The sequence below is a fragment of the Sinocyclocheilus rhinocerous genome, unplaced genomic scaffold, assembly GCF_001515625.1.
Source record: "Sinocyclocheilus rhinocerous isolate Xijiao unplaced genomic scaffold, SAMN03320098_v1.1 scaffold757, whole genome shotgun sequence".
NCBI lineage: Eukaryota > Metazoa > Chordata > Actinopteri > Cypriniformes > Cyprinidae > Sinocyclocheilus > Sinocyclocheilus rhinocerous.
The window spans coordinates 75,462-100,590 of NW_015662957.1; the positions used below are offsets into that span (position 1 = coordinate 75,462).

Below are 25,129 nucleotides of genomic sequence, written 5' to 3' on the forward strand. Positions count from 1 at the left end.
TGTACTTCTAATTCGTGACCGGCGTTTTGTTTTGTTCTCTCTCCGCATTCGTCACTAATCACGCAACGCCGACGTGTTACGACATCCACCGGAACGACTTCCGCGTATGACAGAAACCGGAAGTGAGAGAAAAGTGTTTTCTCTCGCTACAGGAGGCCTTTATTCACCCCCCGGAGCCGTGTGAGGCACGTTTTATTATGAATGCGCAAGCTTTATTTGACAATTTCTGGACTGTTCAACTGCAACACCCGCTGACTGCAATGATAGAGCTTGGAATAGCCAGGACAATTTTTTATATAACTCCGACTGGATTCGTCTGAAAGAAGAAAGTCATATATACCTAGGATGCTTTGAGGGGGAGTAAAACACAAGCTAATTTTCATTTTTGGGTGAACTAACCCTTTAACAGGGAGGGTCCTTGTTTTGATCTACTTTAGCATGCAAAGCTGTGATTACTTGGGTAACATTATAAAGGTTAGAAGAGGTACTACAGTAAAAGTGTATACATAGTCATAAAGTGTAAGATCATACAGACAGACTGTGTGCTATAACACAGGGGTTTATAAAAGTTTTTGATATCAGTCAGAGTTTAAGCCTTCTTACAATATAAAATCAGCTAAATATGTTAAAGACCCATTTATACTGTGATATTTGTATTTTTTATATTTTTATTATAGTGTATAATATGTACATTGTATTGGGTTTTAAAAGTTCTGTACTGTAAGTACTGTATAGTAAGTGATTCCTGAAAAATCAATGTTGCAATATGTTTAACTGAAATAATTAAAAATATTTCTTTATCTCTCAAATTTTCTGCAGACTCTCAGACCTTGAATTTCAAAACCCTTGACAATACACTTTGTTGGGGGTCGGTAAGATTTTTTTAAATGTTTTTTCCGCTTACCAAGGCTGCATTTATTTTATTAAATTTACAGTAAAAGCAGTAACATTGTGAAATTTTATTACAATTTAAAACAAATAATTTATATTTTAATATATTTAAAAATATGATTTATTCCTGTGATGCAAAGCTGAATTTTCAGCAGCCATGGCTCTAGTCGTCACATAATCGTTCAGAAATCATTCTAATATGCTGATTTTATTCTCAAAAAGTTTATTCTGAAAACAGTTGTGCTGCTTAATCTTTTTCATGATTCTTTGAATAATAGAAATTTCAAAAGAACATAATTTTTTTAAATAACATCTTTTATAACATTATAAATTTAATGCATAATTTCTTTCAAGAAACATTTTACTGACCCCAAACCTTTGAACCTTGATTTGTGTATGTACCACTATAGTCTAGCAAGCTCTGACATTAGGATATTTGCACTAGATATTTGCAACAGCTGACCTGTCGGTCATGACAGTGGTCTCCACAACCGTCCTCTTCCTCAGATGTGTATCCATGGTCTTCTTCATTGGACACAGTGGCAGACACAGAACAAACAGGGAATGGCTCAGTGTAGTCACTGTGAACAGATGAAACATGAAAGAGAGTTAAATGTACTATGATCACAATGGGTAAGTTACTGTAGGCTTTCACACAACACTTGACCTTGGATTTTGACCCTGTATTATGGAAATTGTACACTTTTAATTTGAAAGAGACCATGTTTGGACCATTTTTATATGTTGGTTAATAAGTCTCTTCTTTAGAGATCATGCACATCATTCATGCACAGAAACTTTAATGAGCTGTGTTTAGCTTTCTGCCTTTATCCTTGGCTAAAAATCCTAAATATAAAGTGTACATTTATATTTAATCTCTACTGATACAAAGTCCACTATCATAGCTGTGACTAACAGACCCCTGAAGAGAAACTAAACAGTTATGATCAGAACACTGCATGTGGCAAACATCACAAACCAGCCAGACTCTCCATATCAAAAACAACGGAACCCTCTCAAAGCACAATGTTTTATATTAGAGGGCACTTTGGTGTCTAGCCGAGCAGAAATTACCCTTTGCCAAGGAGAAACAAATTCCCCCTCTTCATTTAAACAAGACCTGGTGAGAACAATTCATTTTTTTCTCTCCTGCTCCTCCTTACAGTAGTAACACGGATGGCTGGGGCCAGATTGCGAGGACATTTACGGCTGGGCATGAAGGGCTGGCTTGGTGATCCTGTGGTGAGCACTTAAACCAAAAAAAAAAAAAAAGATAGCCCTGAGGATATGCAAATGTGCACATAGTGAAGCTGCTTATATACTGTGGAGGGTACATTCAAAAGCACATATAAGGGAAACCTTGAGTGCATTTGTGCTTACACTTATCTACAGGCATTAGCAAGCAACTCTTCTGTCTTTTGCATTAGTGGTGTTAAAAAATTGTTGAACAGAATCAAATTTCAAAGCAATTAAAGTTAGTGTGTGTGCATATTGTCAATGTACAAAAAAAGGTTTAGAGGTGCCCAGCTGGGTGTCATACTACTCAAGGACACTGTACACTGCACACACACAATGTCTGCAGCTGGAAGTAGAAATTGCTCATCATTGCTCATAGCCAGCTGAACTGGGCGAGCTAAGGTGACAGTTCGTTTAGAGGCCCCAGATGAAGCATATAGGGGCCTTCTGGCAGGACGTCACTACAATCTTCAGTGATCTCACCAGCTGAGGACTCCATTTTCAGTGAAATCGGATTGAGGGTTAGCATAAGACAAAACAAGCTTCTTTCATCTGAAACAACTTTCAAATAAATTCTAACTGAAACTACCCATATGTAGCTCTCCAGGATCAAATAAAACTGAGATATTTTTATGAACGCATCTGGATTTTGCATCGTGCAGAGGGGATTGTCACAACACAACAATGAAATAATACAACAAAATAATCTAATAAATAAAAATAGTCCAGTAAAACAAATGAATCAATATGAACATATCACAAAAGAAACAGTACAATATAAAATATGTAATAAAATACTAATTTAACAAACAAAAAAAGGCATTGGAAAAGTCAGAAAATTTTATGTAAAAACGTGCATCAATCCTACTGTACATAATCTCTCCATCTGCCAAAAGTGACAATTTACACAATCCTCCTGATACTTCAACATTACCATTTATGAGAAGCAATTATGGAGCAAAGTACTTCTCTAAACTGTTTGCTTTAAGGTACCCATGAGCTAAATTTACTGCAGAAAATTACAGAGAGTGCAATGATTTCCTATAACACACCTATATGTCCTACTGCCTGATGCTTCCCTGAGGCTTGTTATATGTAATTCAATTGATTTAAACTCTTGATAATAACATATATATTAGAAACCCCAGTGTTTCTCTGTCTGAATCTGTGTAATAGTGCTATTATAGAAGATAAGCATCGCTGAGATGACTTCATTACCAGACTTCATTTAACAAAACGTATTTGAATGCAGATGAGGAGAGAGTGACGAGCAGCATGTGTGAACTGAGAGATGCATATTCTTGCTTGGTTTTAGTTTGCTGGGGCTAAGATTCAGAACAGATCAAAAAGGGTCTAATTTCATTTCTAAATGGGGTTTTTGTTTATTTAGTCATAATTTCAGAATCATTTTAGTTATCTTTCATGTTAAATATTGCTTTTAAAATGGTTACATTTAGTTCAGATGATCAGCCTTCTGACAAATATGTGTACATATTTACATTGTAAATATTATTCAAGTCAAACAATGGCCCCTGCCTTTACTGTAATATTAGAAAATAGATGGAGAAAGCTGGGAACGATGACAACAACATCGTTGTGGTAGCCTTGCTTTCCTGACTGCCACACCTCGCCTTGTTGTTTGGGTCGCAGGGAAGTCTGGGAGATCGGTATTGCCTGTCTCCACCCCATCCCACTGACCCTGTCTCCTCGCCCTTGTCCTGCATTTCCTGTAAACAGCGGCATGGAGGCTCATTGGCTGGGTGCGTCCCCTCTTGGGATAACCTGGCAATGACCTGAAAGCCCTGGGCACCAGGCCCAATTTGGACCGGACCGGACCAGACCAGGCCAGATCCACACCCAATTTTGTGAGCATCAAAATGCAGAAGGCACTCAGAACGTATATGAAAAGATATGCTTATTTTCTCAATTATCTGGAAGTATGTTTCAAAATATGTTTCTAAGTATCTCAAACTCTTTTCCTCTTTTTTATGTTTGATGCTATGTTTGTTGTAATTTTCCTATTCTATAAACATTGCATAATAATAATTTTATAAGTGCCATGAAAATGAAGAGCCAAAGTAATATAATATAATATAATATAATATAATATAATATAATACTGCTTTTGTCTCGTCGCTCCGGCCGGGACATGGCATCACAGTATGGTAAGGGGCGTAACATTTCCGTCACATGCTTGAGGTTTTCGTCCAATCACAATGCACTGGATAGCTGGCCAATCAGAGCACACCTCGCTTTTCAGACCAATGAGCTTTGTAAAAATTGACGCGTTTCAGAAAGGTGGGGCATAGAGGAGAAACAATAATGTACATTATGCGGAAAATAATGTGTTTTTTTAACCTTAAACCGCATAAACACATTGCATTACACCAAATACACAAAATAATGTTCTTTTTAGCAACGTCATATGACCCCTTTAATGTCTGCATGAACAGAAGTTTTACAAAAATGATTTTATATACAGCACATTAAATGCAAGTAAAGTGTTCCTGTGGCTCAGCGGTAGAGTATTGTGTTAGCAGCGCAAAAGATTGTGGGTTCAATTCCCAGGGAACACACATACTGGTAAAAAATGTATAGCCTGAATGCACTGTAAGTTTTTTTTGGATAAAAGCGTCTGCTAAATGCATAAATTAAATTAAATTAAAATGAAAGGTTTCAAATAAGTTCTGGGAGAATAAAATGTCAAACTGTGGGTGAAATAATGTTCCACTGTCATTCAGTGTAACACACCTATATTTATGTAAAAATTTAAACAACATATTTATTTCGACCTGTAGGTATTAAAATATATATACAAATAAGTGAGCATACTAAATTTTATTGCATTTTAAATCTTGCTGACAAATGGCCAAAATGGGATAGTGGCAAAGTTTAAAAATGTAAAATTACAAGTATTTGGGGTAAAACTAATTCGTTTTTTAATATGTCATAAACTGATTGTTGTGGTAAATATGCCGACAAGACCGTTACCCTGAATGACATTTTAGTGGCTGTTTTCTGTAAATTATGGTAAAAACATATGATATTTATTTTTTGCACAGAAAACTATTTAATTAAATAGGACACTTTCTAATGTATTGAAAAAACAACAACAACAATTCAGTTATGTTTGATGCTATGTTTGTTGTAATTTTCCTTTTCTATAACTATTGCATAATAATATTATAAGTGCCATGAAAATGAAGAGCCAAAGTAATAATATAATATAATTTAAAAAGCTGTATTACACTTATTGTTTATTGTACTTTTTGTCTTTGACCCATGAATGCTTTTCAAAATAATGATTATTCAGAATATGAATAGACAAATATTTCATAATATAGGGGGTTTAATAGTCAATATTAAACACACTAGTGCTATTTATAACTATAACACTATTATGCTGAAGGACTTTCACATCTTTCCTCAATCATTCTCTCACACTACCCACTGTCCTTTGAGATCAGCAATGAGTATAAAACGTTCCTCTGATTGGCTTAGGCATGAAAAAATATTCTTTTTATGCATCTGCAATCAATCACCAAGAGTTTACTGTCATTGTGTCTCCATCCACCAAAGAGGCAATGTCAAATTTTCTCTGCAAGCATTCAAAATATGACAAACAAAAACAGACAGAACATCAGCAGTGACGGAGGATTATCTTGGGACACAGAGCGGCTAATGGTGCAGACACATAGGCCCATTTGCAAACATGCAATGCTGTTAGATTGCACAGCAACACAATGAGTCAATAATGTCACCAGAAAAAGGTCCCTGGCTCCCATATCATCTTCTGAATAATGGAGGATGCTTAAAAGTGTGGCACATAAACACTATGGCCCAGGGTAACTTCCAAATGTTTCCATGGGGAAAAAATCATATGAACCTATATCAAGCTATCACTATATTTAACTTCTAGTAATGGATTTTATTTTGCATTAAAGCATGACATCTGTATTATCAGATGAGCTTTAAGAAAGTAAATGTATAATGCTTAATGTATGCATCATCGATAACATTTAAATCTAAAGAAAGTGAATATTTATATATTGTCAAGTGAGATGTATTTGGATACATGTTTTTTTTTACAGAGCCAATAAAAAAATAGATTTTCTCCCATTCTGCATAAAATTATGAAAAATACCTTTTTTATAAAACTGCAGAATAAGCAATAAACAATGGAAAGACTAACAATATACCAAAAAGCAATTCTGGAAATTTCCCTTGTTTCTCTGAAAATCGGATTAAAAAGCTACCCAGAGGCCACTTGAAAAAGTCAGGGTCTTTGACTACACTGGAGGTAATCGAGCAGAGGTTTCTAATGATGACTCTAGGGTGGCAAAGTGAGAGCAGAGAGGGTCATACAGTGAAAAGAAGGTCAGAAAGTCTTTAAACCTCTGTAAATCCTCAAATCTCCCAAAAGCCCAATAAAAGTAACACGCATGGGGAATTTGGTTTAATAACGCTACATGCTACCAAAATGCTCACCCAAAGGACATAAATCTCTCCCTGGTTTTCTCATCTATTCCCCTCCACTCAGCTGCATCAGGCTGTGAGAGCATTGCATTAAAGGTGAAAAATAGCCCTAACGTTGAATCCACTTTCTTCCCATACTATTTGTATCATTAAACAATTGCATTGTATTCTTTCTCACACAGATAGGGTACTCCAACAAATGTACCATCAAATCCTGCAAATGAGAAAATCAGATAAGCTACCCTGCAAGCATAGTCCATCTTTCCAACCCATGAATCTCAACGCCACAGGCTGCTCCACTACCACATGTGCAACACGGTACCTAAGTGTTTGGCAAGTCAGCTTGCATAATGATACACAAATATGTTTATTATTATTATTATTATTATTATTTATTTTGCATAAAAGCAACATCACTTTCACAATCAAGTTGGACAACATCTTGTTGTAACCTGTATACTGTATCTAGCTCTCCAATATTTCATTATATATTCTAGAATATCTGTAATATTTTAAGTCTTGTTTACTCAGCCAGGAATATTACAGAAAGTATTCTGAGACAGAGAGAGGCACAAGCTGAGCTATCAGAGTGACCAAACACTTGCCTAATTTCCTGTTAACATTGTTTTGGTCAGCACTTCCTCCAGACTTGTGTGATGGTATTGCCATTGTGTTGAGAGGAAGGTGTTTCAGCGTTCAAAATATAACTCTCTAGACAATCTTATGCTAGAGTTTGATGACTTAAACAGAAATATGTCTTCCTAATATAGTTTGTTTCAGATCCCTTTTTACGATTACCAATGTGGAAAATGTTCATTTTAAGTACGTAGTTGTATAAAAACCTGACTATACCTTTCAGGGTCTTGCTCTTGAGTGGTGGGCTTGTTTTCTATTCCTGCAAAGCTATTCATGTCCACATAGCCATCGTTCTCATTGGCAGGTGCTGATGTCCGATTGTGGTCATCGAAGAACTCTGTAATAGTGACTGCCCGAGTGGGTCGTCCATGTGGAATCTGGATATTCTCATAGTCTGAGCTTATTGCAGGAATGTTTTCATAATCAGAAGTATCTGCACTTGGGAAGGAGATGGAGCGTGGTTTAGTGAGGGGTAGGGGCATGAAGGGGGGCCGAGAGCGGTCCTCAAAAGACTCCACTCTGGCTATACCCCTGTTGCTATAACTCTTGGGTGCACCTTGCCTTCTTTGCCTCTCTTTGTAAAGCAGAAAAGTGGTAGGTATTTCTGAATTACGTTGTGGCTTTCCCACAAGAGACTGAAGCTGCGGGGAGCCACTTGTACTCCTTCGATCAAGCTCCAGCACCCGAATCGGCCCATGGTGGCTAGACTCAGATGATGACCTGGAGGAGCGGACACTGCCATCTCCACGGGCTTTGCTTTCGGATTTTTTCTTAAATTTTAAAGCCAAGAAACGTTTAAATGAAGTCTTCTTCTTTTTGGGGTTGTCAGGAGATTCGTGTTGGATTAGAAGTGAAGGAGAGCTTTTGGTTACAGGCCTCTTAGTTATGTAAGCTAACTCAAAGGGTGGTGGGATATCAACTAGAGATGTAGGTGTCGACACACCACTGGAGGACTGGTGACTTCTTTGAGAAAAGCTTCCAGAGGAAGTAATCACACAGGGCAAAGAAAGTGTGTCATCTTTTTTTTGCAATCTGCATTCCTCTCTAGGAGATTTCTCACCCTCAAAGTGCCCTGAAAATGGCAAATCTCTGCCCTCAACAGAAAGCGAACGAGGAGAAAGAAGAAAGCGCCTTGGCTTCAATGAGGGAATTACACGGTTTGCCTCTGTTTCATCTGAAAGCTTGGGATGTGGAACTCCATTCTGGTCCAAGGCCACAGTGTAGTAGTCGTGAGACTGGTACTCAGTGCCCGTCTCCTCAGGCACAGTCTCAGGAACATATCCAGGTACTTTCCCAGAAAGCGAGCGAGATCTCGTCACAATGCTCTTCCTGTCCAGAGAGATAAAATTCTCGCCCTCCGAGTCGAAGCCAGCCTCCTCGTAAATGTGTTCGTCACTTTCTGTGTCAGAGTCCTCAAAGAAAGGCACAATATGACAGTCCAGCTCTTCGATGCCCTCTTCAAATGCTTCTGTGGTGTGGGCAAAAACCACACGGTTTGTAAGTTCTGGAGTTCTGCCTACATCCAAGTCAGCAGGAACAGTAATGTTGCAAAGTCTGAGACGTGGCTGGCAGCTGTTCCTCTGACTCAAATGAGCTTGTCCCCTTCTAGCCGATCGTTCTCTTATACTTTTGCACTTGGTTTTCCTCTCCAAGTTTACTGGCTCATCTTCATCTCCTATCTCGACGTAATCTTCAGACGACACACACTCCACCTGCTGATCGTCACCATCGTTGTCTTTGATGTCAGCATAGTCATCCACTTCTTCATTTTTTGCCATCTCTTGACCCTCAGAAGCAGGTTGAGAGACACCATTTTCTAATTTCACCTGTTCCTGCTCTAACTCTGCCACATCGTCCGATGATACATAGTAAGGCTCTTGGTTTGACGTTCCCTCTGTTGCGATCTCAGAGTCTATTGGTTTCTCATTGCTGGACTCATCATCAGTACATCTTGCTTCTGGATCAGAGGTACATGTCAAATCACTTGGCACAACCTCTATGACAGAGTAGGGCTCGTATGCATCCTCTGTCTCCTCTGCAAACCTGAAACGTCCAGATGGGTCTTTGGTAGCACGTTCAGCCTGCCAAGTACTGTTGTCATCCAGTGTGCCAATGACATCATAAGGGTATTCCTCACATAGTGAGGGTTGACTGCAGTTTGTAGCTTTTGAAGAAAGTCCAGTCTCGTCTTCTTGTGCCTCATGAACACATTTTGCACCTGTTCTAGTGTCCTCTTCATATTGATCATTGGCACAATAAAAACCGTCTGATGATGGGTCCTGAATCTCCTCATACGGACTTTGAGATTCACCTGCAGGCTGATCTTTAATGAGTGTCTCATTCTCAGAAAATGCACAGGTGTCCTCAAGTACATTATAAGCATCTTCTCCATTCTCAGCTGGCTTGGTATCATGAGTGTTTTTGCTGTGGTCCTCAACTGCTGAATCAAGACTTTCATCGACCACTTCCAATAAATCTGAAGAGGCTGAATGCTGTATTTCAGTGGCTTGATGAACTTTACCTTCATCCATCCTACCTCCCACTGTTTCATCCACTGCCATTTGTAATTCTTCCTCTATTTCATTATAGCAACTTGTGTCATGGTTAGTCTCATAATTTACAGTAAACTCTTTGTCAGATAAGTCCACGTCATCATCCGTACAGTTTTCTCTGGATGCATCTGCTTCATCCTGTGTGACATCTGATTCATTATCATGGTTCAGCTCCAGTCTATCAGAGGATGTTATGTACCCATTGCTCACAGTGCTTTGGCTCACCTCAGAGGCTTGCCTTGGTTTGGGTGCCACAGGAGGTTTAGGACCTCGGGTGGAGGGACAAGGCCTTGACATCAGGGTGGAACACACAGTTATAGTCAAATGGCTTTGTCTTTGGTTGATAAGTTTGGAATTGCTTCTAAAAATCTGCAAACAGAAAGAGAGAAGAAAATTACATTTCAATGTTGAATTGGATATCCTTGACCTTGCAATAGAAATAAGTGAAATAACTTACAAACTGACTGACACTATGCCATTATGAGCTCAGCTGCTCCTTTAAAGTGGCATATTGATTGATCTACATTGATCATTTGACTGATGAACTGCAACCTCTGAACTTATAACATAATGAAGTGATTATATGCTCACTCCATTCACACTAAACAGCATTTTCACAGCCGTATATATGGCAAAATAACAGGATATGAATTATGCAACAAGAATTCACTTAAAACAAATGGTTAAACACAATGGGAGGAATAAAGGCAGAAACAAACTCTTCAATGTGCAAAGCCATCAGTACATGATCTCAGATATGGGCTTTAAAGTGCTTTGCTAATTAGTCCTACCAGCTGAAAGTGAACAGGACAAACTAAATTAACATAAATTAAGAGCATATATATATATATATACATATATACATATATATATATATGAATAGTTTAGATGCAAAAGCCTATAAGTGCCATCTGAAATGTTTTTCTAAAATTTGCATTTTCATCAGGCTCGGGCTCCTATATTTATGTTCAGTTATTTCACTTTAATTGAATAGAAAAATTATATACATGTGTATGTATGCGTGTGTGAATTATGTTATTCAAATAAGAAATTAAGAGGAAAAATCAATGAATACAGCAGCATTGTCGTTCTGTGGAGAACTATAATAACATTTTCAATATTTGCTTACAAGGACTACTACAGGATGAAAGGACAAACAGTTACTTCTTATGTCAGTTACTTCTTAATGCCATATACTTTTTTCAGTATAATGTATGCATTCATAAAATACCCTGCAAAACTGTGGACAGATCTGGCTGTTGACTATTAACCTTAGATTTCACATTCTAAAAAAAAAGTCACATAATTTAACTGTAGTGAAAAGTTTACTCTATTTGGTTTCATACCGGCGTTCATTGTCGGATGTCATCCACCATGGCATCTGAAATATTTCCACATTATTCCTTGATATTCCACCGAAGCAACAGTATATATCCAGAGGTGCCGTGAACTTACTCCAATGACATCTGTCATGAACACTTGACAAACAATGAACACTTCATCACTTATTCGACGGCGTTCTTCCAAAAAATATCAATTTTATTAGCGACTGTTGCAGCAGGTCTCTTCAGAACCGCGCGCTTCCCGCCTGAAGGAATGAGAAGAGATGCGCTCGCGCTCCGGTCTGAGCGTGGAGACTGAAGGTGTTTTCCGCGCGCTTCCTGAGGAGGTACAGCGAGTCTCCCTCACGGGAATACAAGGATCGATGACCGAAACCTCAGAGAAAAACATCTAAAATCAATAACCATCAGTGGCGTACAGCACTTTCACAAACAGCTGTTCCATTGCTGTCACGAGATGGTATGTTTCAGTGTCCCCTATTAGAGGATATTTTACAGAATTTCTTGTTCTCACAGAAAAAAAATACAATACAATACAATAAACCCTAACTCGAAATTTCCAATCAAAGTGGGTTTGTATCACCACATTGTCATTCGATTTAGATTTATAGCCTAGAAAAGGTGGCTTGAATCTTTAGCTATATCAGAATATTTAACATTACGTTAACTGTGCCCTGCTTAATTGTAGCTATAAAAATAATAACTAAAAAACATAAAAATGCAGTAATTTTGTTGGTAGCCTATCAAAGACTGTCAAAAAATATTTCTTGTGATTTGGGTAATCAAATGTTCCTAAAAACAGGTTCTAAAACAGTTTGCTCTAAATGCTTTTGGCCAGGCTTCCTTTTTGCTCATCTGTTGCCTGATTGGAGGAAAGCAGCTCTTTAAAAACCTCTCTTCATAACAGGAAACTGCTATCCCTCTTTCCTACACAACAGGCAATGCTTCCTTAGCAACAAATGAACAAATGCGCTGCTGTTAACTCTACTGTGGAATTACTGCATTCAAGATTTAGACTGTATTTTTCCTAATGGATCTCCACACTGATAGGAGACCACTAATTCAATGAGTATTTTTAGACAAAAACAGTTCTTATAAATAATCCAAACAGGGGACGCCCAGGGGTAGCACCAAGTAGGCTATTTGAAGTCCCGCAAGTGATAGTCCTGACTCAGTTGGTGCCCTATGCAAGATACTACATGAATAAAAAAAGAGAGAGAAAAAAATAATTGATGCTAGTCTTTTAATTTGGCATGCAATGTTACCGGGATTAAATCCTGATTTAACATATAATAATAATTCTGTTTCTACTTATTATAATTGTAATACACCAACCAAAATTGCAACTGACCTTGACAGCCAATGATCATCATACATTTATTATTAAAGCAAATTTTCTGCAAAAAGGAATGACTTAATTTTACTACGCAAATTTAGATGCATGAATGGATCATTTCTGTCACAGATTTTTGCACAGACACTTTTTACCTAATAATCATGCAATTTAATGATAAAAAAATAACAATTCTGTGTGGACTTTTGTATGGATGTTGCATTCAAAATTCAAGATATGGGCCTGACACTTCTGACTCAAAATCAATGCAAACAATAAAATTAAATCAAATTATATTCTGTGGAAGTAAAACGATTGGAAGTCAACTGTAGTCTAATCATAATTCTAAACATATAGTGTAAATATAATTCTGTTAATTCTACTTTCATAGCTTCTCCTTTACACCAAGACATCCATGCAGACAGATCTTTGGCATATAGGCTATCCACCAAATCAGATATTATTTGACAGACCCTTTGTTGAAGCCTAATGAACACAGAATTGTAAGACAAGATAACCCCCAGCTGAGTAGCTGCCGTGATGTTCAAGGGCAGACAACAGTCCTGAAACTCAGGAGAGAAAACTGTCAGCCACCTGGGGCTCCATGTTGACAGCTTATATCACAAGCCAAACACTCAAACATTAGGTGGCAAATTCCATAGGACGTATAATATATATATAACTCCACAGGACTAATTTCTTCATATCTATCTCTCTTTCTCTCTATATGTCTGCAAAATTTAAATTATTGCCACTTTCCACCAATTTATCTTAAGCAATTCTGATTAAGTAAAAAAAGCAAAGCCTTTTAGAAACTACGTTTAAGCGCTAAATCTCCACTCCAGTCTGGGATCTCCAGGTGTCAGACAGTTATATTCCCCTAGAAGATAACATGAAAGAAAAAATGGCATCAGCACTCTTAGGCAACTCAAAAGCACAGCTACAGAAACAACACTCTCACCTTCCCCCAGTCCCTCGACCAATGCCACACTTCCAGAGAAAAACAGGTGAAGCCAGGAGTCAGCACTTCATCAAAAATAGCAAACAAAGACTGCACTCCCTGTGGAGTCCAGGACCTCTCAAGCCAAATCAATACCACACTGCTGGCCATGCAGGGTTATAGAAGAATGCATATATGTAGTTAAATATTATAGAGCAGTCTGTAAGAGTCTGTTATGCAGTAGTTTTTAACCTTGTGTTCATATAAATTAATAGGGTCAATGACTTTTTGTCCGGACCTATTCATTGTTTTTTTTGGAGCATATAGTCTTAAGGGATTAGGTTCTTGAAAACCTTCCATTATTGGCATAATTTTCCATTATTATTTCTCTGAAAATATTTATATTATCCATATTCAGATTTAATATTAATAATATTTAATAACACATAACAATAATTAATAATATTTTATTATTGTTATTATGACTATTATTATTACGCTTATTAATATTTGGGGGGGAAAATCACCCTCAAAGTCAAAGCCATGTGGTGCAACCAATAAAATAATTGTGGTGCAACTAACATGCAGCAGCAAAAAAAAAAAAAAATGTAGAAGAAAAAAAGAAATATAAAACATTTTTTGAAAATAATGAAGATACACTGATGTACTCAAGATGAACGAAATATATGTTCTACATTTTACTTGGCTACACCACGTGACATTTTTAGAGTCATTTAATTTACACTTTTGGTTTTTGAAAACCATGTAAAACCAACATAAATACAGATTGAAAGAACTTTGTGTTTTAAACTAGATTTTTAAAAGATTTCTTTTAAAAAGTTGTAATTTTCTTTATTATGAACGCTCTTATTTATTACTAATATCATTAGTAGCTTAAAATCCAGTACTCTAAAATGGTTGCATTATGTTGATTATAAAACGTTTAATTTCATAAGTTGCATTTGCTTGTTTAAAAAAAGTCAAAACTGCAGGTGATGCAATTAAGTAACTGTCAGTGAGTGCTACTCATTTCAAGTCTTATTGTCAAGGAGGTATATTGCTATTTTCAGATGCTGAGAGCAAGAAAATTAACTTAAGTAACTGCTTAGGGAGAGATAGAGTGATTAGTGAGGTTTTAAGCAGGTGTGATACGCTAAGCAGGAGGGCAGGTCTTGATAACAAGTCTCTTGTTTTGCCTCCATACCCTTCTCAGAAAGACACAATCCTCAGAGCAGCACTGTAATAACATCGATTTACCGGTCATGAATAAAAGTCTCAAGAAGCCTCATAAAAAGGCTTGTGGCTTGGCCTTTAAAAGCGCTGCACAATGGGCCAGTCAAACACTAGCCTATAGCCTTTAGCACAATAGATTTATGGACCCCGGAGAGCTTGATTTCTTTTGAAAAATGATGCAGAGTGCCTGGCTGCCCTTTTCCGTCACATTCATTTTCACATTCTGTTTTGCTTAGTATTCTGATGCAAACACAAACATGTGCGCCTACAGTTCCGCACAGTGCAGCATGACAGAGACTCTCATTAGGCCGCAATGATATTTCTTCTGATCCAAGAGCTGGATTCCCTAGCTCAACACTTACTAAAACAAACACAGGTCTGTGCAAAAGAATAATTTCCAAGCTGATTAGTAAGACCAAGTTGCTGATCTTTCGTTCTGCAGGTCCTAAGGGGAACAATACCACTGTGAAAAAGTCCCCTAGTCTGGATTTACTTTTTCCTGTGACTGTTTTCACATCTTTCAGCCAAATGAGACTGAACGGATACAGATACTAAGTTTAAAAATATCTGTGTTTTCTAACCTCTTTTGGCCTTGGCTGTCAGCCGCTCCCATGTATCTAAGCATCTTAAGCAAGGAAGGTGATAACAATCATGCTAACTTGCAAATTACGTTTCTCAATAAATTCTTGATGTGAATTTATTGTACTTAATTTGAAATGGGAATAAAATAAAGTAGCTATAGCATTCCCCTTATGAAAAAGAAGTGCACTATAGCATGCTTTTAAAATAAAATGCACTTAATTGTGAACGTAATGTAATTTAAGACAGTTAATTGCAGTTAAATGAAATTGTATTGTAGTTGAGATTTATATTAATACAGTTAAATGAAGTCATAATTACTTCTCTTGTTTTGGTTGAAAATTGTGTACTGCCACAATTTTGAAAAGTGTACTGCCAAATGTACTGACAAGAATTAGTAAACTAAAATATTTCTAAACTTGTAATGCATTTAAATATATTTGTAATTATAGTTTGCAAGAATGCAAAGCTTTTAGTCAACACCCATGTATGTGTACTTCTTGAGAGAACAACTTCTCTTTAAAGATTATTAGAACATAATGATCTAAAATGTACTTGGAAGTAAAACTTTTAATTTGACATTATTACAAAGTGCAATTTTTAAAAGTGTACTTGCTTAAACTAAGTGGTCTTTTATTTAATTAATATCACATTATCTTGCATATACAGTTTTTTTTTTAATGATAAAAACTGTTTCCAAAGCCTTTGACTTTTACAGATTAGACAGATAGGAATGTTTTACCCAGCTCCCATGAAAAAACACACACAAAAAAAACAAGCTTAGCTGGTTTGCAGAGTGTTACGCAACAACAGATGGGTGATTGTCATAGGCTCGTTTTTTTTTTTTTTTTTAACACTTTTTTGTTTTTGACTAAATAAATCCTTTGGAATCCAAATTATTTTGGGACAAGACAAGAGCAAACAGTGTCAGAACGGCATTATCATCAATGCATTTTGGGAATGAGGTAGGACAGATTCAGACTTTTAAAGAGACAGAAGATAAATACCAAACAGATTTATTGATGAGCCAGTAATCAATAATTCCACAATGGGCTGCAATTAGTGCCACAATCCAAACACTTTCACACCTGCCCCTTTTTATTAACTTTTGTTAAATCAATGCAACACTCTGTACAATTCCTTTCTGCAAAACTCAGTTTGGCCATAATATTGAAACATAGCTGATATGTCTGAGATGAGATTATTGGAACCTGATTAAGTCTAAGGTTCAATGCAATGCAATAAGGTAAGGTGACCCTCACCAGTGCTCTGCTGGGATTCCCTCAGGAGTCCATTCAATGAGATGGAACAACCTTTGCTGAGGTCATCTTTGCCTGTTTTATACACATTAAAACACACATACACATTATTTTCCAGCCTGAACATACAGTCAAGGATGAACAGGCAATGACAGATCATCCTTTATGCGCACACTTGCAGCACATCAGCAGAACTGTTTCGCTGAATTTTTATTCATGTCCATGTCTTTTTCAGAACCATTAATAATGTAGTGATGCTGGACTGGTACAGACTGTGATTTCAATCTGTTACTCGTTCTACAATACTTTTACACCATCTTAAAGTATATTTCACATCATTATTATAGGATGTCACGGTCACCAAATATTGCACCAAATAAGGTGTATTCACATCTCTGAATACTTGCATGCAAATCTAGCCATTTCAATAGGAATCCACTTGAATTTTATGTGAAGGCGAAAGATTTCCCCACACCGATTTTCTATCTGGCTCAAGTTCGCATTGACCAACAGAAAGTTGCTTGGTTTGAAAGTGAATTCTACGCTTCATTCATCACTGACAATACACCTTTTTGCAGGCAAAATTTAGCCGAAATTGTGTCTCAATACACTCCCTTGTTCCCAATAGAGTAAATCAGTATTATGGTGAACACATTTGGGCACTAGCAAGAACCTTTTATCCACTAGATGTCAGGACACTGATTACTTAAATGGTTATGCATTAAAACGTCTCTGGCATTTGTTAAGAACATAACTGTGCCAGTGTCATACTAATATGATTAGCTTAGTTTATCTAATCTGTAGTGCATCTGCATTGTAGTGCAAATTCAGACAAAGGTTCACACTGATGAAAACATGACAACATTTTCTATAAGCAAACCTAGTAAGAAGGAATAGTTTGACCAAAAATGAAAATTCTGCCATCATTTAATCACCCTCATGTAATTCCAAATTTGTATAAAGAGCTGTTTACACCAAAAACGGTTGGTCTGCCACTTCAAATGCTTGAGTATATTAAAGTCAGCTAGATTCTAATCGGCTGCCAATGTTATTAGTGTTCATCATGTGGGGGAAAAAAAACTGAAATGACTTCTGAAAAATACTTCCAACAATATTGTTCCTCTGTGTTGCTATTGTTGTAGTTATGGTGCAGACTCCACTATTCTCTTAGAGTCAGAACGATTATTAAAACTTTATAATTATCATCCTAGGTTTGAACGGACCTTAACTTTCATTCTTCTGTGAAACACAAAAGTGTCATGGGGGACCAAAACAAAATCGGACCCATTGAGAGTAAGTAAATTATTTTAAATTTTGGTGAACTTCCCCTTTAACAACAAAAAAGACTTGCCATCCAAACTGCTTAAGTGTGATTTCATCATACTCTTCTTCATTCTGTGATGAGCTTCTTAACTTACATACCAATATCAGCGGCACTCAGTCACATGATGGATGTGTCGCACTGATGCTCTTCTGTGATGGCAACACAAGTCAAAAATCAGTTTCTGTCAAATACAGACAGTCTGTATTGTACTCTGCCTTTACATGTTACCTCTGTGATGCGACTGTTTACTTGTTTACAAAGCTGAGACTCAGAAAATAGGACAAATCAGTCAATCAGCTATAAATACAAAGAAAAACTGACAGAGAAATAAAGATGACATAAAAAGAAACCTCCCCTTTATTATGTTGTTCATCTTGTCAAAAGATACACCACACCTAGGACCCCATGCAATAAGGTAAGATTAAAAACTAGTCCATGTGCTTGGCCACCCATAAAAGCATATATGTGCTGTGAGCTTTTGGTGGGAACAGTGGTTGCTGTGGGAGTTTATTTGACAGTTTATACAGAGTTTGTGTGCACATATCAAGCTCCAAGGAGATTCTGAGCAACTGTTTTGATTTTGTATGCTTGTGTTTATGTGTGTGCTCAGGCGCACAAGCTTTAATACTGGATGTTTGTATGCTGGTGCCAGCTGGGCTCACTACAGGAGTGGATGACTGTGTTCCCCTTTACTCTCTTCTCTTCATTTATTACTTCATTTATAACCTCTCTACTGCTAATACATTTAGGCCCATGGGCGCTCTATGAATACATTTAGACATTATCAAAAAGTGAGGGGAACTCTGCAAGAGTCAGCTTCACAAATTTGATCACGCGTTGATGATTAGATGAGGATGGTCTAAACAAATGGCCCATGGGCTCATGAACTGCCGCCATAAAGCTTAATTGTGACCATGACTGTCTCTGTGAGGGATGCTCTATGTGGGCTTTTTCACCTGCCATGAACTCCTGCTGCGTTTACCTGAACTGACCTTGAACTGACCTAGAGGAGAGAAGAGAGAAGAAAATACTGTAAACCTCAAAGAAACAATATAATACAGTCATAGTATATTAACTTTCACACATGGTTAATAAAAGACATTTTAACCATCCAAAGTGCAGTGTTACCACTACAGGTCAATATATAGGTAAAAAAAACAAAAAAAAAACAATATATATATATATATATATATATACTGTACATGAAAGACTATTATTTACCTGCAGTTTATTGCACAAATCACAGGGGAAATGCTGAGCCAGCACTGGGGGCTCATTTCACACATTATACTGGGTTACTGAAACAGCCTGAACCCCATTTTTTCCAACCTAAAACATGTCTGATTTATGTGGCAGCTTTTACACATCTTACACTCACAGTAACCTCACACATGGACTAATCTCATGAGCTTGTATGTGTGTGCTTATGCTATGGACCTTTTCTAGACCGATTATAAAGTTTATCCAGATTAGGAATTATGGAATAATTTTATTACACAATAATGTTATCAGTTCATATTCTGGAAATGGCTAATCATGTAGGCTATGTGCACACAATCACTGTTTGGACTGACAACTTTGATTACTAACAAAAGTTTGAGATGAAATAATAAAATTACTAACTGGGAATAAATAAAAACCAACAGTGAATTAAAACTAAAACTGAAAAAAAAATAATGAATCCTAAATAGTAATTAATAATAATAATAATAATGACAAAAACACATAATACAATATTAGTAATAGTATATAAACTGTAATAGTATAGAAATATTACTAAAATAATACTGATTACAGTAAATGGGGAATTAAACTTCCAAGTGCAAAAGCACCATAAAAGCAGTCCAAATGACATGTCATATTATCTTTAGTCATATCATAACTGTGAATAATAGCAAACTGAAAATCTTAGTATTCACCGAACTAAGGAGAGCCCAAAAAAGAAGTGGAATGTTGTTAAAGTATTGCCCTAAGTTGATAAGTTGATTCAGTTCATAAAACCGTGAGTCGCAGAAGTAAACAGCTGTTTGAAAATGAGCAACAAGTACAATTACAATACAGTACAAATAAAATAAAAAAACAATAAAACAAAATAAAATAATAAAACTTAGGCAAAAATTGAAGCAATGATCAAAATATAGAAAATTTTAATTATCGTTAAATACAAGAAAGTAAAGCAATAAAAAGAACAACCATAGATAAACAAAATTAAATGTTCAAAAGAAAGTCACTCTTAAAACTAACCAACTAACCAAACTACAATAAATGCACACTTCTCATATTATGAGGGCCTTTACTTGACAAACTCATCATGTTTTATTTCCAATTCTTAGAACAGCTTGCAAGCCTGTTCCGGCTGCTTAAAACACTGTAGGGGTTCTCACAATATATAACAACAGCATGATTTTTACGAGTCTCATAATGTTTTCTTTCTAATGCTGAAGGGGAGAAGAACCCATAAAAGCACACAAACCATCCTCAGGGCATACTGTCCATTGAGCTGATATTGAACCTCCATTCTCACTTGCAGCTTGTGTTTATGCTGTCACATAAAACATTGCATTTCAAACTGTTTCTTTTTTTTTCTTTTTTCACATTTGGCAACATCTTCCCCTTCAATGATGGAAAGGAAGACCACAGCAGTACATTAGCACCATCTTTCATCTTAGCACCAAATGCATCTTTCATTATGCCGCTTCGTGATCTTGGGGTTGGGCTTGGGGTCAAAACTGGGGAAATGAAGACAGATCTTCAGAACACGCACTCCAGCATCATGAGTACATATGGAGAAAGGCTTTTTTTCCCCCCTTTAATGTATCAACAATGTCTGTTCATAACACCATGGAGTGCACAAAAGGGAAATGAATGGCTTTCTTGCTGTGTCGCAGTACGTGGAGGAGATGTCTCAGACAGATAGCGTGGTTTTAATTACCTGCTGAATGAAGCGACTGCCGTGAGCTGGAGCTGAGAAGGTCTTTACTGTGGGGATATGAGAGCGTTTGTCTCAGCTTCCCTCTCTGCTCAGATCAATCAACTATGAGCCAAAGTGTGTTAGGATGCTGTGAGGTACACTTAAATATATTAAGCTGAAGAGACCATATAATCACCAGAGTAAAATTTGAAAAATATAATATAATTATATTATATTATTTTAAAAATTAAATTAATTGATTTCAATTTCATTTAATTTTAAATGTACGTTGTTTAAAATTTTTTGAAATGTATAAATATAATATAATATAATAACACAAATTTTTTTAAATGTCAAATTTTAAACTTAAAAAATGTTTTTTTTTTCAATTTAATCTAATATGTACATCATTACCATATAATCTATTATGCATTATATTTATGTGCATATATTTTATAATAATACATTATAATATGTGCATAATAGTCGCTTTGCCATTTACCATGTTTTAATTTTCTAAATTAAAATAAAAAAACTACTAATACTAAATATACTCAAATACTAATATAATATTATAAAAAAATTGATAATATAATACATATAATAATGTTTTGTACTATATTTTATAAAATATAGAATTATATCACTAACAGCTAAAAACGTATCAAAATCTGTCATTAAAGCACTCAAGTATTGATTACTGTGCCTAAAAGAATTCATCCTCAAAAAGCTAACAAGAAAACAAACGTAAAGATGATGATGAGTGGAGTTAATATATGGCTCCTACAGATCGATCTGCTGTAAACTAACTTTATCTTGATTCTAAGCACACTGTGAACCTTTACTCAATTCTTTTATAACCGTAAGCATGCTTTCTGGACCTGCAATGATCAGAAGACCTTGCTTGAAAGGTTTTCCTAATAGCAGCACGTTTTGATAAATTTCCCCACTATAACTGCCACAGATATGTCAAATAGACCCTCAACCTATTATTAAAAGCAAGAAGTCAGTCAGTAATGAAAATGCAGTGAACCTGTACTACAACTGCACTGATTTACACACATATCATTATCACCAGACCCTTAAAGTTGTATGTTTAGCAGATCTGTGGATGTTGTTTTTGGTGCATTATTGAAAAGCACTGTTCAGTGGAGAATTACAGGATATTACAGGATTATGGTTGCATGACTGCTATTCCACACAGTGACACACATTTGAGGAAAAGTAAAATATTTGTGTTATTTGAAGGAAAGATTAGACAAAATTGGGATTTGCACAGACGGATTTGCTCTGATTCAAACACTGACCTGTATTTCACCTCGACTAAAATATGATTAAAATGTCATGACTGTGTTTTAAGCCATCACCACATGCGAGCTCAAAATTCAGCATTTTCAGTTCCGTGCTACATGCTGAGAGGGTGTCTGGTGGGGATAATGATATAATGATTAGAGTGATTAATGACCATATCTGGCCACCCAGCTTATGATGTTACCCACTGTAAGCGTCTTTAAGATGTTTTTGCTGAATATTGCATTACCCTTGCAGCCACTGTGTACATCAAAAGCAATATAATATGACTTTTTAAATAGTTTTCTCATAAATGCTGCATTTTGATAGTTTATGTGTGCATCTGCTCATAACTAGATGGCCAATTTTCCACTGTTGCACAAAATATCTGGAATCTTTAACTCTGTTTTCATCGTTTCACATGTGACACCAGCAGTTTACTGAAGGGTAAATATGTCCAAGGGTATGGTAAAAAAATGTGTCCGTTTGAACTGTTTAAATGTCAAAGCAAACATAACAATAACAGAGAAAATAATGTTTCTTTACTAAAAAGATGCTCTTTCCTGCAGAGGTTAGTTAAATCGAATAAAACGGCCCACAGGTCAAGTTTGGTGAACTAGCAAAAAAAGATGTGTGACCAATAAAAATTTAGTATTTTTTGTTAATAATAAAATGTAGAATTATTTGTTATTTACAGTTTTAATATATTTTATTTTTATCTACTTTAATAATTGTATTCATAATTAAAAAATATTTTTAATGCATTTTGTTTTGTTTTTTACTTGATAATTTATGTATTTAATTTTGATGTTTATTGGTAGAAAGTTGCAAAAAGGAAATTATTAAAATTATCAGGGTTTAAACTGGGTGCAGACATGTGCCCTATGGCAAAATAAATAAATAAAATAAATAAAAACATAATAGTAGCATTTATTTAAAATAAATACCTTTAAAAATGTATGCAAATAAACTGGCACATTTAATATTTAGTGGTGGATGAACAAGGTTTCCTTTCCTTTCCCTGGCCATTTGCTGAAAGAAAAAAACTTAACCTCATGAGGGTCCAATCTAGCAAGCAGTTATGGATTTACAATAATTGTCACCTCTGACAGTGATCTATGATTATAGTCCAAAGTGTAATATTTCTAAATATTACAGAGATCAACTCTACTTTACAGCATTCCTTTACAATAGCTACTAACACTGGCCATTGCTGTTTTTATAGTTTCATACAGTGATCATAAAACTGACAGTAGCAAATGTAGTATTCACAATTGGCACTCAACACCTACACTATCCCAGACTCATAGCCTCCACATCCACGGCTGTGATGATTTAGTGGGTCGTGGTGTTCACAGAGAAAGCCAAAGGCCTTCTGTCTCCATCGGTGTTGAACGTCATCAGTCATGACACCGAACTGATAGGAAAGACAGACGGAAGATAACTGTGGTGTCCTGTTATGATGCCTGCAAATGGAGTGTGAACTGAAGGCTCCTTTTTGGCAGTATCATTTCATGACAGGAAACTGTTCTGCGATAAGACACTTGATGCTCTCTAAAGCATTTCTGTCAAATGCATCAAAACACTGGTAACATTAACCAGGTTTCACACTGTTTCTTCCAGGGCCTGTGTGCGTTTTAATCATGCTAGCCCTTACTAACAATCAACCCAAAGAGATGTTTTAAAATAAAATAGTAAAATTATGAAGCTTGCATTTGGGATTTGGTGTTGATTATTTGTGACTGACCCAAAAATGATTTTCCTTAAATTACATAATTAAAGAAAATCATCATGTCTATATATTTATGAAACGCTGACAAAGACATTTATCTAACAATTAATATTAAGGTCAACAGTAACTGCAGAAGCATTTTACTTCTGTAATGTGACATTTCCAAGTGAAACTGCATTATCAAGAAATTTATCAAGAAAAAAACACAGCGGGATTTGATTTTATGTTTTAGGAATTGATTGGATCACAGAAAAATAGAGAAAAATATACCTGAATGGAGACAGAACAGATGTGCATTTGTTAAAACAACGTTTGAGTAGTTATTCTAGCTTTTGGTCTAAAATAAAACAGTCTAAAATAATCTAAAACAGTCTAAAATTGCCTAAAATAGTCCAAAATAAAATAACATATGACCCAAGAGTGATATTCCTTTTGACATCATTAAAGATACCTATAATCATGAAACACTGTCAAAGATGTTTCTCTCATAGTTAAATGTTAAAGTCAAAGTTAATTGCAGTTTAAACCCATTTTACTTCTGTGATGTGACACCTTCGAGTGAAACTGGATTTATCAAAAAAGAAAAAAATATGGCAGAAATTGATTTTATTGGGAACTGAATGATTAAATGGGTAAAAAATGTGGCTTTTGGCATTATAACTGGAACAAATTTGCTTAATGTCTAAATAGCTTTTTGGCTTTTTGTTAACATTATTCAACAGTCTGTGCGTAATGTTAGCAGAAAAGTTATTGCATTTTTATTACAAGATTACAAAAACTTTTTTTAATTATTATTTTTTTGAAAACATTAAAGGGGGCATAACACACACAGTTTCACCCAATCTCACGTTAATCTTGAGTACCTATAGAGTAGTACTGCATCCTTCATATCTCCAAAAAGTCTTTAGTTTGATCATATTTATAAAAGAAGATAAGGCTTTACGATTCTCTCCGGAAACAGCCGAGCTCCTGGAGGCGCGCCGTGGGCGGAGCTAAAGAGTGACGACCACTTGTGCTGATCGCCAACAAAACACAAATTTGATGCTGTTTCACTTACCGTCTGCAGTTCTGAATCATGACCGGGATATTTTATAGCTGGGACTGCTCCATCTTTCAGTATCAAACGATGTGCAAAAATCCAGCGTCGAACTGGGCCTTGTTTAGAAAATGTTTGTCAACAAACACACTTGTGAAACTCCGTTGCTGCCCCGAAAAAATAAACTGTATCCACTGTTTACATAACACTGGGTTCTTTAGGAAGCTGAACAAAGTTATCTTTCCCTTACAACCAAAAACACACTTTCTTTAGAGACATTCTTCCTGACAGAGTCCCGTGCAGCGCTGCTGCCGGATGAAGCTCGTTGATGGGCGCGCTCTCACTCTCGCTCTGGTCGATG

At 36.1% G+C, this 25,129-nt stretch overlaps 1 protein-coding gene across 1 annotated transcript in view; it reads right to left on the bottom strand.

Moving 5' to 3' along the window:
- The window catches only part of LOC107728634 (FYVE, RhoGEF and PH domain-containing protein 5-like), a 43,315-nt gene extending 31,684 nt beyond the window's left edge, over positions 1 to 11,631 (bottom strand). Inside the window, exons 1-3 of the mRNA XM_016538890.1 lie at positions 11,142 to 11,631; positions 7,456 to 10,160; positions 1,355 to 1,472 (exon numbers count right to left, since the gene is read on the bottom strand). Of these exons, the coding sequence (XP_016394376.1) occupies positions 1,355 to 1,472; positions 7,456 to 10,160; positions 11,142 to 11,147 (2,829 nt within the window). The 5' untranslated portion in view covers positions 11,148 to 11,631. The remainder of the gene's footprint in view (positions 1 to 1,354; positions 1,473 to 7,455; positions 10,161 to 11,141) is intronic.
- Positions 11,632 to 25,129: the final 13,498 nt, after the last annotated feature.